We start from the raw sequence: 13600 nt of genomic DNA, 5'->3' as shown, positions 1-13600 counted from the left end.
TCCCATTTTGCCCTGTACAAACGATTGGAACAGGCTGATGAGAGAAAAAGAAAACTCCAATGTTGACATTAGCAAGGGGAAAACAGCCCAGAGCAAAAGGGTGAGAAAGTCAATTCCTGGATTCAGGACACCTTGGGATCCATTCCTTTGCCAATGTTTGGCATGTGTCAAGGGAATGCAAATGAATTTAAATACTAGGCTGAGCAAAACAGAATTAGGAGGGGAAAGTAGAAGCTTAAAGCTCTAATGAGGTTTGGATTAGCTCTTGCTTTCAGAGACACATACCAATGTTCTTTTTCATTAGTGTGTGTGTGTGTGTGTGTGTGTGTGTGTGTGTGTGTGTGGGTGTGTGTGCGTTTAACTTATTTAAGAAATCAAGGATTGACTGAATTTTAAGAATTTACTTCAGTCTTAACCTTTTTCAGACTTGGCTGAATAGTTGCTAACTCTTGCTTGATTTGCAAGGGCTTTACATGTACTGAAAATGGGCTACGTAATTTCATAGGCTTTGGAGCGAGGGCATAATTCAACACATCTTCCAAACAATGCTATTTGTTTCACTTCTGGGCTTTAACTGTATAAAAGATTTTGAAGTCTTCTATAGCATGGGCATAGAAGAATGACTTCACACTGAACTTAAATGAATAATGGTGCCTAAACCACATTTATAAATTTAAGGAACTATCCGTGGGCATCCATGATAAAGGAAAAGGCTGACAGATGCACAGACTTCAGGAAGGCAGGTATCCTTTCAAGTGGAAACTAACTAAAATCTTTACCCCAAGTTTGCTGAAAAACAATTTTGGTGTGGCATTTAAGAAAATGAGAAAATTTTTTGAGAAAATCATGGTTCCTGGAATGATATGATTATGTGGACTTCACACACTCATTTAATCTGCTTAAATTTCAAGTGATGTTCCTCATTGACCATCCTATCATTTATCTGTTCTTTAACCCATCACGATGTTTGGGTTTACTGCATGTCTGCTATTTTCTCCCTCACAATGGGAAAGCACGTATCGTATTATTTCATGATCTCTTAATAGTAAGCATATTTGTGTGATCTTATTTCTGATCCAAAAAAAGTTTAGGTAAGTTTGCAGTAAGGTCTACCAAATGGAATTTTCTTGAGGGGGTGGATAATACAGTTTTTCAATTTTCATTTTATGGAGACTTTATTATCCCAGCAGCTCAGGGAATAAACAGAAAAGGTCAAATCTCTCTTTTTATTTTGTAATATTACATTTTAGAACTTTTTATAGGCTAGAGAAAAAAATTCTGCTGTTGAAAATAAACCATGACTACGTTGCTAATAAACTGTCTGAGAGAGGCTCCTTTCTCTACTGAATCCCTTTTATAATAAACTAGAGGTAGCTGTTTTATCACTGAAATTTAGAGCACAGTTATGGCTGCTGTTACTCCTGATGGATGCTTGAGGCAAGAGAATAGCTAATGTAACTATAAAGTCATTGTGAACTCAAACTGCAAATTAAAAGGTGACTTTGTATCTTTCTTATATGGAAAATGTGTGCTTGTCATATCTGCTTGACAGTGTAAGAGTGAATGTATGGTTTGGACAATAACGAACAATGACAGTAGTCAACCTCATCAGAAGACATGAAATAGAGAAATGACAATGATTGATGGCAGCTGGCTGTTTACAGACTTTTCTAGAAGAGTTTATCTTGGCCATGACCAAGTAATAACCAGGGGATGTTGCTCCCTGCCTGAGCTCTGCACGGCAAGCAAAAGACTGGTCCTCCCCTGCCTGCTGCCCTTGAGAAACAACTTAATTCTTTCATGGTCCCTTTGACTCAGTCAAGCTAACTTGCATGGCCAACACCAAAAGGCTTCCTCAGAAGCTATCAAGGGCCACACTGCATTTTGCAGAAATCACTGACAGGACAACCACGGGGATAAACATGTGATATTTATATCAATGTTCATTTTTGTGATTCTTCATAGGGCAAATGCTTTGAATAAAAATCATCAGAGATTTTTGTCAGTGATCAGGATACAAATAAGTGATCTGTAATTTTCCCTGCTTTACTTATAATTTACAGAGTACTTGATAATATTTTTATGGCACTGAAGCATGAGCTAACACAAATTTTCGGGAGTTGACTAATTAATAGTGTAACAATATGTAGACGTGCCTGAAGTAGGTAACAAAGAAGTGACCCTTCATTTACTATGATCTATTGAGAGCCTACCACAGTATTTGGAAAATTTTGGACCTTACTGTGAGAGTCTATTCTTTTAAAAAGTCATATACTTTATGGAGAGAAGAAATGTGATTTATAGTGTGGTTTGGGGTCATGCAAGTTAATATTGAATTCATTCTCTGATGTTGCATTCCTGCAATGTAGTAACTGCAAGTTGACAATACAAGAAGATATAGCAAAAAGTCTCCTCAGACAAAACTCTAGACAGGAATCAGGCAAATGACTATTTGGAAGTCTATTAGGATATCAATGTGTTGTTGGGAAAATACACGTAATTTTACTAGAAAAAAATTCACTCAGTCATCTATTCAGCCATCTTGTAGATTTTTTTTTTTTAAGTATAGCAAAATCCTAAATTTTTACCAAGTTCACATTCTCCAGTAAGCTTTTAAAAATGCTTCATCAGACATGTAAAGGAAGGAAAGTTAAATTAAGAATTAAGTATCTGCTTGGAGTGGTAAAAAAAAAAACACAAAAAAATCTGTCTGCTAGCCAGGGGTACATTTATGCAAAAGAAAAGAAAAAAAAAAAGGAAGGAGGGGGAAAGCAAAATTAAGAAACGAAAAGAGTCAAGGACTATTATTAAATGGTCAGGAGAAATGATGCGACCTACAACTTCTAAGTGAGCGTCCAGAATACTTGAGTACATATTTGCCTGCTCTCTTGACCAATTTTTCTAGCTCCCTCTAATGTCAAGTTTTCCACATTTTTGGTGACTGACTTTTTCCTCTATGAATAAAGGAACTGTATACTCTGTTTTAGTAATAAATAGTGAAGAGAATGATTTTCTAAGTTTTAAAGTTTCTTTTTTTCTCTTACAGGTGTATTTTTAGAAAAATGAATACAAATACAAAAGATGTAAAAAAACGTTATTGTTGTCTTTGTTCTTGGGAGAGCAGTGGAGAGAGATTTGAGACTAGAGGTCTAAACCCTCCATGACATTGTGAGATTGTGAATCTGAAGCTTCTGTGAATAAATTACATGATTTCAATTGTGTCCTCAATTTCTTGCTTTTGTGTGTGGTAGCTGCATGTATTATATCTCTCTTTTCAAAATTAACCTCTATTGGGTTTTAGAGTACACCCTCAATTTAGGCAGAATGAATTCTTTCACGTTCAAATAATGCATTTACTTTATTAATTGTGTTCTGCAGTTTCTTGGAGTCTTGCTCAGTTACCATCTTTGGGTTTCCTAGCCCACCTTTCTGTTTGTGAAGGTATCCATGGTTACCACACCATTAGTTCTCTGACCATTCTAACCTTTGGAATGGGAAAGGAAAAACAACAACAACACCACATCATCAGAGTGCAAAATGATCTGTTTTCAGGCATTAAGCAGTCAGGTAGCTGTGAATTCCATGAAACGAAGGCATTATTTGCCATTTCGTTGTGATGTTCATTAATAGTCTTAGAATTAAAAAAAAAATAGGAGATGTTAATGGTTGGCTTTACTCAGAGGATCATTTGATGCCAATATGAAAGCCAAGGAGAGGAGGCAATTATGCACACATCACATGCATCCTAGTTCCAGTATGGAAGCTTACATTTCCAACCTAAGGTCAGGAAAATTACATAAAAAGTTTTACTACAAAGTCTAGACATGAGGAAGATTTCAGAGGAGAGGGAGGAAGCACATTGCAGGTGTCAGATAATCTAGTCTGATTATCTGAGCTGTGCTAGCTATAGGGGAACACTTACCCTTCAGTCCAGCTAGAAGTTAGCAGGGTAAGAAGGAACAAACCAGAATAACATAAAGACTAGCAACAAGGCTCAGGAAAGCAGACAGGAGTTCTAACCTAGCAGCTAAAGTTCTCGGGTTCGAGCAAAGATTGAACAAGAAAACTTAAATGAAACAAAACAAAAAACAAGAAAACCAAAGCCAACCCCACCCCAAACCAACAGTAACCAAGGTCCCCCTAACTGTTGAAGGCTGTTCAGGTGGTAGCAAAACTAGAACAATTTTCAAAAACATCCAACTTTAGGGATTTATGATGTGATTAACGGTTATTAGTTGAGAAACAGACATTAATATGAGACTCATTGCAAGTGATATATCAAATAATCATTGACCAAATAGCAAAGCTTAAAATTCCCACTCCCCTCCCAGTCTTGAGAATAGAGGTACTGATCTTCACTGTTGCTCTAACACACACTGGACAGGGATCAGGTGTTTCAGTGAGAGGCCACTTGGTATAACAAATTGTGGCAACACTCAATTATACATTTGGATGTCATTTCCAAAGTAAGCAACATTTGCCTTAAGAAATTGGAAAATTATAAGTATTTGCTGTAAAAATTGTATAGGTAAGCACTGACAATTTTTTTAAGTTTTAACCAAAAAAAAAAAAAAAAAGAGAGAGAAAATTAAATCAACAATAACACACACCAAAAAAACCACAAAAGAACAAAAAAGTTGTAAAGTTTGGTGGAACCCTCCCAAAATTATTGTAGAGTCACATAGAAATTAATGAATAGCAGGATCTATTTTTTTCCAGTTTTCCCAATTTCGTACAAATACTCCACTCCACTCTTAGACGTGTCTTTTCATTTTGAAATCGAACTTCTGAAATTGCTAAAGAAATAAAATCTGCACCCAGAAGTCTGTCAAACTGAATTTAGAAAGACCCAAATAAACTCATGATTACAGTCAAGTATCCCAAACTGTAAAATGTTCCATTTTCAAATTTCCCTTGAGCAGACAGCGACATGACAAGACTGGAGTGTTTATTTTTCCCTATCCAAAAAGCCTCTTGCATTTTTCTGTTAGCTTCCCTTTGCCATATAAATACTAACATAGTGATTACAAAGTTAACTCATTAAAAAGTTCTTCTTCATTCACTTGCAAGGACGGCAGCTACTTTGAGTAAATACTCAAAACCAGCGATTTAATGAGATGTGCACAGAATCAAGTATTTAACAATGATCCTTACCTTTTGGAAGTGAAGGCAATCTTTTTAAAATGCAATACTTGATTGTATTTACTCCTTTTGTTAGAGAGTCTGTGACTGACAATGTTTGTGATGTGACAAAATAAACTGAGGTATAGACTGAGAAGCAAGTGTCAGCGAAGGGCCAACACTTGCTATTTCTTACTATGTTGTGATTGTTTTTCATTTTTCTGTAATCTTGCTTTGCAGTACTAGGTAACCAATTTTTCAGTTTGCCCAGGACTAAACAGCTTCTGCAGAGAAGGCAATGGCACCCCACTCCAGTACTCTTGCCTGGAAACTTCCATGGATGGAGAAGCCTGGTAGGCTGCAGTCCATGGGGTCGCTAAGAGTTGGACACGACTGAGCAACTTCACTTTCACTTTTCACTTGCATGCACTGGAGAAGGAAATGGCAACCCACTCCAGTGTTCTTGCCTGTTGAATCCCAGGGACGGGGAGCCTGGTGGGCTCCCGTCTATGGGGTTGCACAGAGTCGGACAAGACTGAAGTGACTTAGCAGCAAACAGTTTCTGGGACACGGGACTTTAATTGCTAGGATAAGGCAAATTTTGGCAAATTTGGATGAACTAGTTAGGATTCTAAGTATGAATAAACACTAACTCTGACTTAGTTAGTATAAATCTAAATCTAATCTGTTTAATAGTGAGGGTTTGAATTTAAAGGTTTAAATGCAGCTTTGCAGTAACTGTTCCGTAACCTTCACTCTATGGCAGACTCCGCTCAATATGATATAGCCCCCACTCTCAGCGATGTTTGGGTTGTTTCACACAACTACTCAGTGACACCACAGAATACAAAATTCTTGGATCCTGTTTGGATCTTTCTTGTGGGGTTTATATACTCTCGACTGTAAATGACTGGGGATCAGATACAGAAGTTTGGGTAAATCCTGACCAGATTACGATGCTGGTTTCTAAAGTATGGGAACAGAGCCTCACTTTTTGGTACTCTGGCCACAGTTTTCATTAAGTGCCTATACTAGCAATAGGTAAAAGTCTGGAGTAGTTGAGGCTCTGTTTCAGGGGTAGTAAAGTAACTACAGGATTACTGGGTTTAATGCTAGGGGGTTGAAGCTCCATGTAAGGAGTGTCACTGACTGTGGGGTCAGAAGCATACAGTTGTGCAAAGCGGGCACTGCACAACTCAAGAGGCACCGTTCATATTTTTGTCTATGGGAAAAGAGCCTCCTGAAGGGCACAACCTGCATGGCTGAAAGCAGTGGCCTTCTTACAGAACCTGGTATGTGGGGTACGCCTCATACTCTCTAGAGACCTTCTATTCCCAGGCAGAGATGAGGAGGTAATAGAGAAGGGGGTGGCTCTCGCAGCAGGTACTGATAAATCCCAGGGGCATGACACCCCTGACCTTCTCACTCACCTCCCAGCCTGCCTCACATGCTCTTGAGGGATGATACTACTTATCCTCATCCCCAAATTTTAACTCTTAGAATTCTGCTTTGGATGCTCTATTTAACAAAAGCTTCTTCTGTCAACTAGGATAGTAACATATATCAACCTTGTGTCCATGCAAAAAAATCTTCTAGCTGATGTCTACTGACTGGATTCTAATTTCATAGCTAAATGAATCCTACCCACAGAGGGAACTCTAAACCAAGAGCCCTAGTGTATTCCCATAAAGAGGCATGCATCCCTTTCAACAGCCTCTTTCAGTCATCACCTTTATAGAATCTATGTCTGGTCTCCATTTCACTTTACCTCTGAATTTCCATTCTCTTTCCTATACTAGAGAGAAAAAAGTGGGCTGATCATGAACCAGGTACTAACTTCTTAATCTGGGGAGACGATAGAACAGAGACACTGAATGTAAGGTGAAATGACTTCAGAAGAAATGGAAATTATTTGGAAAGAAAGCCGAGATTTTCCAAATATCACCTGTGATACATGTTTTATGAGGTTGATTTAGATGGTGATCATAATTAGGCATTTTTGTTTCCTCATGCACAGATAATTCCATCTGAGAGGGATATGACAGGATGTGTTGTTTCAAAATTCATTTATAAGGAGCCTGTTAGGCCAGGTGAAAGAAGGGATTCTATTACAGAGGAATTTTTATAATTAAGTTAATATTGGGGATGTTTTATTTCAACTAATGACTAAACCATTTACAAAGAGATGCTTCTTTTCTTTCTAAGTGTCACAAATGTTACAGGAAAAAAAAGTAGGAAACTTGGTGGTGGTCATGGCCAGAAGTGCTGTCCCTCCTCCCCTGAGCCCTTCCTCGACTTCTTATTTGTTTGGGGTTTTCTATGTGGAAACCCACATGACTGTGTGATTATTTACACTGTCCCACAGGGAAAGCATCTTCCTTTTAAAAAAAAAATACCCATCAGTACAGGACAAGCATCCCGGGGAGCAGCTGTTGGGTAGTATTTGTCATCCAACAAGAATGTTTCCCCACCAGCAAAGGTGTAACAAGATTTAAGAACATAGTCTGGTTAAATAGAAACAGACATGGCAGTGGAATTCATCGAAAGGGAATTACCTCTACTTAGTTGCTACAGCGACAGAATCATGTGGTCCATGTTTTAAGAGCAAGTGGGGAGAGACTGTGTGAAAGCCCTGGGTTCAAGGTCAGGTTTCCGATGAGGGACTTTCACACTTGCTTTCCCTTTTGCTGTGATTCTTTTCCCACAGATGTCTGTGGGGGTAATTTCCCATCATTTGGGCTTAAGCTCAGATCATCTGTTATATTTCCTCTCCCCATTCACTCACCAACACATGACATTCTTTATGGTGTTTCTCAGTGTGTGAAACTAACTTACTTTTTTTTTTTTTTCACTTGGTTTACTGTCTAGACTTCCCCACTGGGCTGGAAGTATCCTGATGTCTTCCTCATCAACATGTCTCATCACCTAGACAGTTGCTCAGTGAACTACACTGAATGAGGAGGTGCCATGCTAAAGACAAGACTCACCATGATTATTGCTGAAAACTGACTTGTACCTGAGCTATTCCTAACTGACCTGTATTCAGGGTATGGCAGACATTGCTACTTAGGGTGAATGCTTGTAACTAAAATGAATTTGGTGCTTTATGTTTCCAATGTTTCCATTTTCTTTGTTTTAATAAATATCTACAAGGGCATGCTGTGTTTCATCTTACCCTGTGCATCTAAATTGTCCCAAGATCAAAATTATCTTGGTAGCAAGACGGCATGGTGAAAGGGCAAGAAATTAAAACTGATGCTAACCTATAGAGGGGAAGAGACTGGAATATGAACTGGGACTGTTGAAGGAGATGGTTTCATTTCTGGGTTCTGGTATTCTAGCTCAGAATGGGATTTTAGATACTGTGTCGTTTTCCTGTGTGTGCTCCTGTGTCCCCCCCCGCCCATTGCATGTGATAATGTCATCATTTATTTTTAAATGGTTCTAAGCTGCATATTAAAATTTATTTCAAATTAAGCTCTATTTTAAAGTTACTTTTAATAGGAAGAAATGAGGCAAGGACATACATAGCCTAGTATATTTGAAGGACTCAAACAAATACCTGTTTGGCTGTGAATTCTAAACTTTCATCAAAACACAGAGAGAAAAATCTACCTGAAACATATTTTTCTTTGTTTAGTCCTGGAGGAGGGGATTGTCAAGTATTGCACTTTAAAATTACTTTTATCTAACATTTTTGTCCCAACTCTCCCCCTCTGAATTCACTATCTTTTTGGTTTTTTTAAAGGCAAACATGATTTTGAGCATCCTTAATATGAAAGCAACTAGATTTTCTAATTCAACTTTAGAAGACTGACTTTACAGAACTAGTTTTAACAAATGGCATATTTACTTACAAAATTGGGAGATGGGGGCGTCCAGCTGAGGCACATTCCCTCCCTTGGCGTTTAGTTTCTGGACTTGGGTTGGGGGCACAGGCTTGTGTGACTGCCCAGTGGCCCGATACATGGCTTGGACCCAGAGAATGCGATCTTGCTCATCATCACTTGCAAATATCACGGTGTCTCCTTCTTTGACTGCATTGAAGAAGGCTCGGCCACCCTCCAAACCTGTATTAAAAAGGAAGAAAGACTACTAAGTTGAGCTGCAATGTTCTCAGCAGGACTAAGCTCTGAGCGGCAGTCTCTATGCTTTTTCTGGGGCTGGAGAAAAGAGGTGCATCGTTTATCTAACTATAGGATAGTGATACCATGATGTCCAAGAGGCATTTTGAGCCTAGCTGTTGTCTCCTGCCACCTTTGTTTTACTGAGGAAAGAGTCGTCAACTCTGCCTAATGGCAGGGTAAGTATCCATCTATAAACATTCTATTACTTTTCTCATTTTTAAAAACAAGCCAAATGACAACAACAGAAATGCCTCTTGACCCCGCCTCTCAAGTCTACAACCTCAGAGAGCTTTTGGACTCCTGATTTTTGTCTCACTGCCCATTCCAATGAAATTCTGAAGACTCTACTTTCAGGACATTACAACAGAATTTGACCTCTTCTTCTCCAGCGCTACTACTCTGAATTCACCCACATTCATCTCTAACCTGGATTATTCTAGTAGCCTCCTATCTGATCCACCTGCCTCCACCCTCACTCTCTATACTTGACCCTCCAGATGGGAGCCAGGGTAATTGGTTTAGCACAAGAGTCAGGTTGTGCCATCCCTTTGCTCAAAACCTACCAGTAGCTCCGCATTTCCCTTAGAAGAAAAGTCTAGGTTCTGCCAAGGCCTTCCAGGCCCCACGTGAACTGACCACCCCCCCCAACTCCTTCCGCACACCTTTCTTACTATGGGCACATGTATGCAGCCACTTCACGCAGCCATGCAGCCTCCTGCTGCTCCGTGAACACTCCAGGTGCATTCTCGCCTCAGGATCTTTGCATAGTGCTACTGTCTGTGCCTAGGACTCTTCCTCCAGTTATTTTCATGAGTCACCGCCTCGCCTCTTTCATGTCTTTGCTCAGACATCACATGCTTGTTCAGGCCTTCCCTGACCTTCACCTCTCCTTACTCACCTCTTTTCTCTCGCATTCTTTTGCTCCAAAGCTCTTACCACCTCTAAAAAATTATATAATTTACTTCCTAAAGGCAGGGAGTTTTTGTCTCTTTTGTTCCCTGCTGCATCCTGGTACTGAGCACTGTGCTTGGCAGAGAGCGAGTGCTCAACAAATACAAGTTGGATGAATGAATGCTCTACAGACCCATTTTGTCCCATAAGCAGTTCTCTAGGTTAAAATTTAGAGAGAAGTGGGCAAAAGAGGCCTCTCTCTGGGCTCAGGCCAGAGCTACATTGTGTCTGTCAACATACTCCAAAAGCCCATAATTCTGGGGTGACTGGGACTCTCGGTCCATAAACAAAGCTTTGTATCTTCACCAGTTTCCTCATCATTCCTCTACCTTCAACCTACCTCTTTAAAGGTAAAAGGGGAGTAAGTGGAGTAGTTAGAATCCCTAAACCAATAGGGCCCAACTGCCAACCTATTTGACATTTGCCTTGGGAAAGATTTCTGGTGATGTTAAGACTTATCTATTGTGCCGACAATATTAATTCAAACGTCTACTTCATAAGAATGGGTGTGTGTTAATAATTTTGCACTTAGAATTGCCAGGGATTATAGAACAATAAAGATTATCTTTTTTATATGAAGAGTTGAGCCGTACAGCAATTTTAATAAAATGTTTGTGTGTGTTTGTGATTATGAAGCAATATTTTGGTTCTTTTCTTACAGAGAGCTTTAAAATGTGTGATTTGGATAGGATGGTGTAAGCTCTGAAAAGTGGGTACCAAGGAGCTGAAAGGAAAGAATGGGTTCAGTAGAGTTTCTGCAACCTAGTCTCATGGTGACTCCTGGGATATGGTGCTGGGATAGGGCAGGTGAACCCCAGGCCGGCCATCACCGGGCGAGACCTTTCCCCTGCCCTACCACCTCCCATTTGCCAGGGCCTGAAGCTCAGAATAGGGACATTGCGTTCTTGGAGCTACTGTCAGAAAGTCTGTTCATGGGGCTGACTCAGGAAGGAGAGAGGTAGAGGTGCACAGATGCTAAGAAGTGTTGAGATTTTTATGGACTCCTCCCAACAGCCTCACGAAGTGTGTACATGTGGTCACGTACTCAGCCGCACAGTTGTGTCTGACTCATCGCGACCCCATGGAGTATAGCCCGCCAGCCTCCTCTGCCCATGTAATTTCCCAGGCATACTGAGAATACTGGAGTGGGTTGCCATTTCCCGCTCCAGGGGATCCTCCTGATCCAGAGATCGAACCCACATCTCCTTCATCTCCCACAGTGGCAGGCAGATTCTTACCACTGCACCACCTGGGAAGCCTGTAAAGAATATACATTATTGTCCTTATTGTATAAATGTGGAAATTAACTAACTATCTCGTGAACACGAAGTGGAGCTGTGAGGACTGGAGCTGGGCTTCTGACCCCCGCTATCTGACTCCAGAGCTGACAATTATAAGCACAGTGCTGGACCCTCCGGAACCTGGCCAGCACACCTGGCACGCAGCAACTGCTCTTAGAGGATGAGTTACTGACAACAGAGTGGAGCCTAATTATGGGGTGAGGCAAAGAGAAACATGTAAAGCAGGAGAAGCAATGACAGTGACAGCAGTGAAGAGCAACAGAGCTTTTCCAGAAAGCCCGGGAGACCAAGCACACCCCAGTGAGAATGAGGAGAGAGCAGGGCAACTAGCTCAAAGAAAACCAAGGAAGAGGAGACAACGTGAACGCCAACATGTGCTCCCGGGCAGCATTCTTACGCAAGGCAGCAGATCCTGGGGACAGAATCTGCAAAATGCGATGTATGATGATGCCTGGGCTCTCCATGGAACATCCCACAGGGACCGACCTTCAGGAACAAGAGGAGATGTCTGGGAATAGATGGAGGCAGACCAGGCAAGGAATGCTAGCCAGTTCCCTGGCCGGGGATCGCTGTTCCAACCGCACACATGGACATAGTCTATCTAGGGTAGTAAAGTTGTCGAAGATTTAATTTAGTCATTGAAATTGTGCCACTGAATTATTCCAAATGAATATCCTCTTATTTGAAGACTTCCTTATTTAATCTAATAGGAACTGAGAGATTGCTGCATTCTCTTTGAACCATACCCAGGGAAAGATAAAGGGAAGCAGTTTCATCTTTAGATTAAAATGAAGAGCCTAAATGTAAAAACTACTTACAGTTATTTACCAACTCCCCAAACCAACTTTTAAAGGACCCTATACCAGAAGAAGTGATTTAGAGCCAGTGCTTATATTTGGGTGACTGCTGTGATCCAGGCTGGCACAAAGGCAAGGATGTCTATGCTATGAGGCTACCTGCCCCATCTCCACCAGCTGGTTCCACTGACAACCAGAATAAAGCCAAGAGGAGGAGAAGGACAGCTGGACCCAGAGGTCTGGCTTCAAGTGCACACTCACCTTGTGGGCAGCAGTAGGGGAAGACTTCTCAAATCTCTGAGGACACTGGCCAAGTTGTGTATTAATTACCCTGATCTTCAGCTGCAACTTTAATGTCCAAAACAATCTCCTAGAGTGCTTATTTATTATTTAGTAAGTGACCGATGTGGGCCGTTTTTAAAGTCTTTATTGAATTTGTTACAACATCGCTTCTGATTTTACGTTTTTTTTTTTTTTTTTTTTAGTTACAAGGCATGTGGCATCTTAGCTCCCTGACCAGGGATCAAATGTGCACTGAAAGGCTAAGTCTTGATGTCTGGACACCAGGGAAGTCCCCAGAGTGCTTATCTGAACCGGAGGATTCTGGTTCTTCGTTAGGTTTAGGGTTCAGGAACTATTATTTTTCACAATCACTTTTTAAAAAATTCTAGGTTAGATTTTTCCCATGACAATTGGGAGAATCTGCATCTCCATTTTCAATCAAACGTTGCTTTGAAAATAACTAGGACTTGGCACACAGAAAGGCAGAGAAGACTCTGTTTTATTCTCAAGAACATAATCACTCTGCTTTCCATTTACATCCTTGGTAAAGGAATTTATAAATTATATCCCAGGGGATCAATGTGAAGAAAAAGAAGAGAAGCTTTTACACCGTGTGTGCACAGCTACTCCTTTTGCATGTAGATGGAACAGCCTTCTCCCCACTGCAGAGAGGTCTGCTTGCTTCCGTATGAGAAGATAACAACTCAAGCTTCTCTAGAGCTGTACACATAGCCATGTTTTACTGCAGGTGCCAAAGGGTGAGATGGGTTAGACCTCAAGTCCCAGCGCTGCTTCTTCCTTTACGAAATGAGATGACAATTCTGGTCCTATATACTTGGTGGACTGCAGTGAAATCCAAATGCTACCACGTAGAGGAAAGGAAAAGGGAACTGGCTTAAAAGGAGGTAGTGTCACAAAATAGTGCTGTTTTTCCTGCTCATATTGGTCCCTGAGTTTCCCACTTTAAAATGGAGGTCTTGGGAAAGAGGGACTATTTCTCTGAAGGGAATGCCCTGATTTG

At 40.6% G+C, this 13600-nt stretch overlaps 1 protein-coding gene across 22 annotated transcripts in view; it reads right to left on the bottom strand.

The window, feature by feature from the left end:
- The window catches only part of CADPS (calcium dependent secretion activator), a 480914-nt gene that overhangs the window by 143026 nt on the left and 324288 nt on the right, over positions 1–13600 (bottom strand). For 12 of the 22 annotated variants that reach the window (XM_018038339.1, XM_018038330.1, XM_018038334.1 and 9 more), the window contains exons 11-12: positions 8979–9191; positions 3923–3934 (exon numbers count right to left, since the gene is read on the bottom strand). In XM_018038339.1, the coding sequence (XP_017893828.1) occupies positions 3923–3934; positions 8979–9191 (225 nt within the window). The remainder of the gene's footprint in view (positions 1–3922; positions 3935–8978; positions 9192–13600) is intronic. The other 10 variants (XM_018038332.1, XM_018038347.1, XM_018038341.1 and 7 more) reach the window with 1 other exon arrangement.

The sequence above is a fragment of the Capra hircus genome, chromosome 22 (assembly GCF_001704415.2).
Source record: "Capra hircus breed San Clemente chromosome 22, ASM170441v1, whole genome shotgun sequence".
Taxonomy (NCBI): domain Eukaryota; kingdom Metazoa; phylum Chordata; class Mammalia; order Artiodactyla; family Bovidae; genus Capra; species Capra hircus.
The sequence above is the reverse complement of the archived record's forward strand: the minus strand, read 5'-3'. Positions and strand labels throughout refer to the sequence as shown.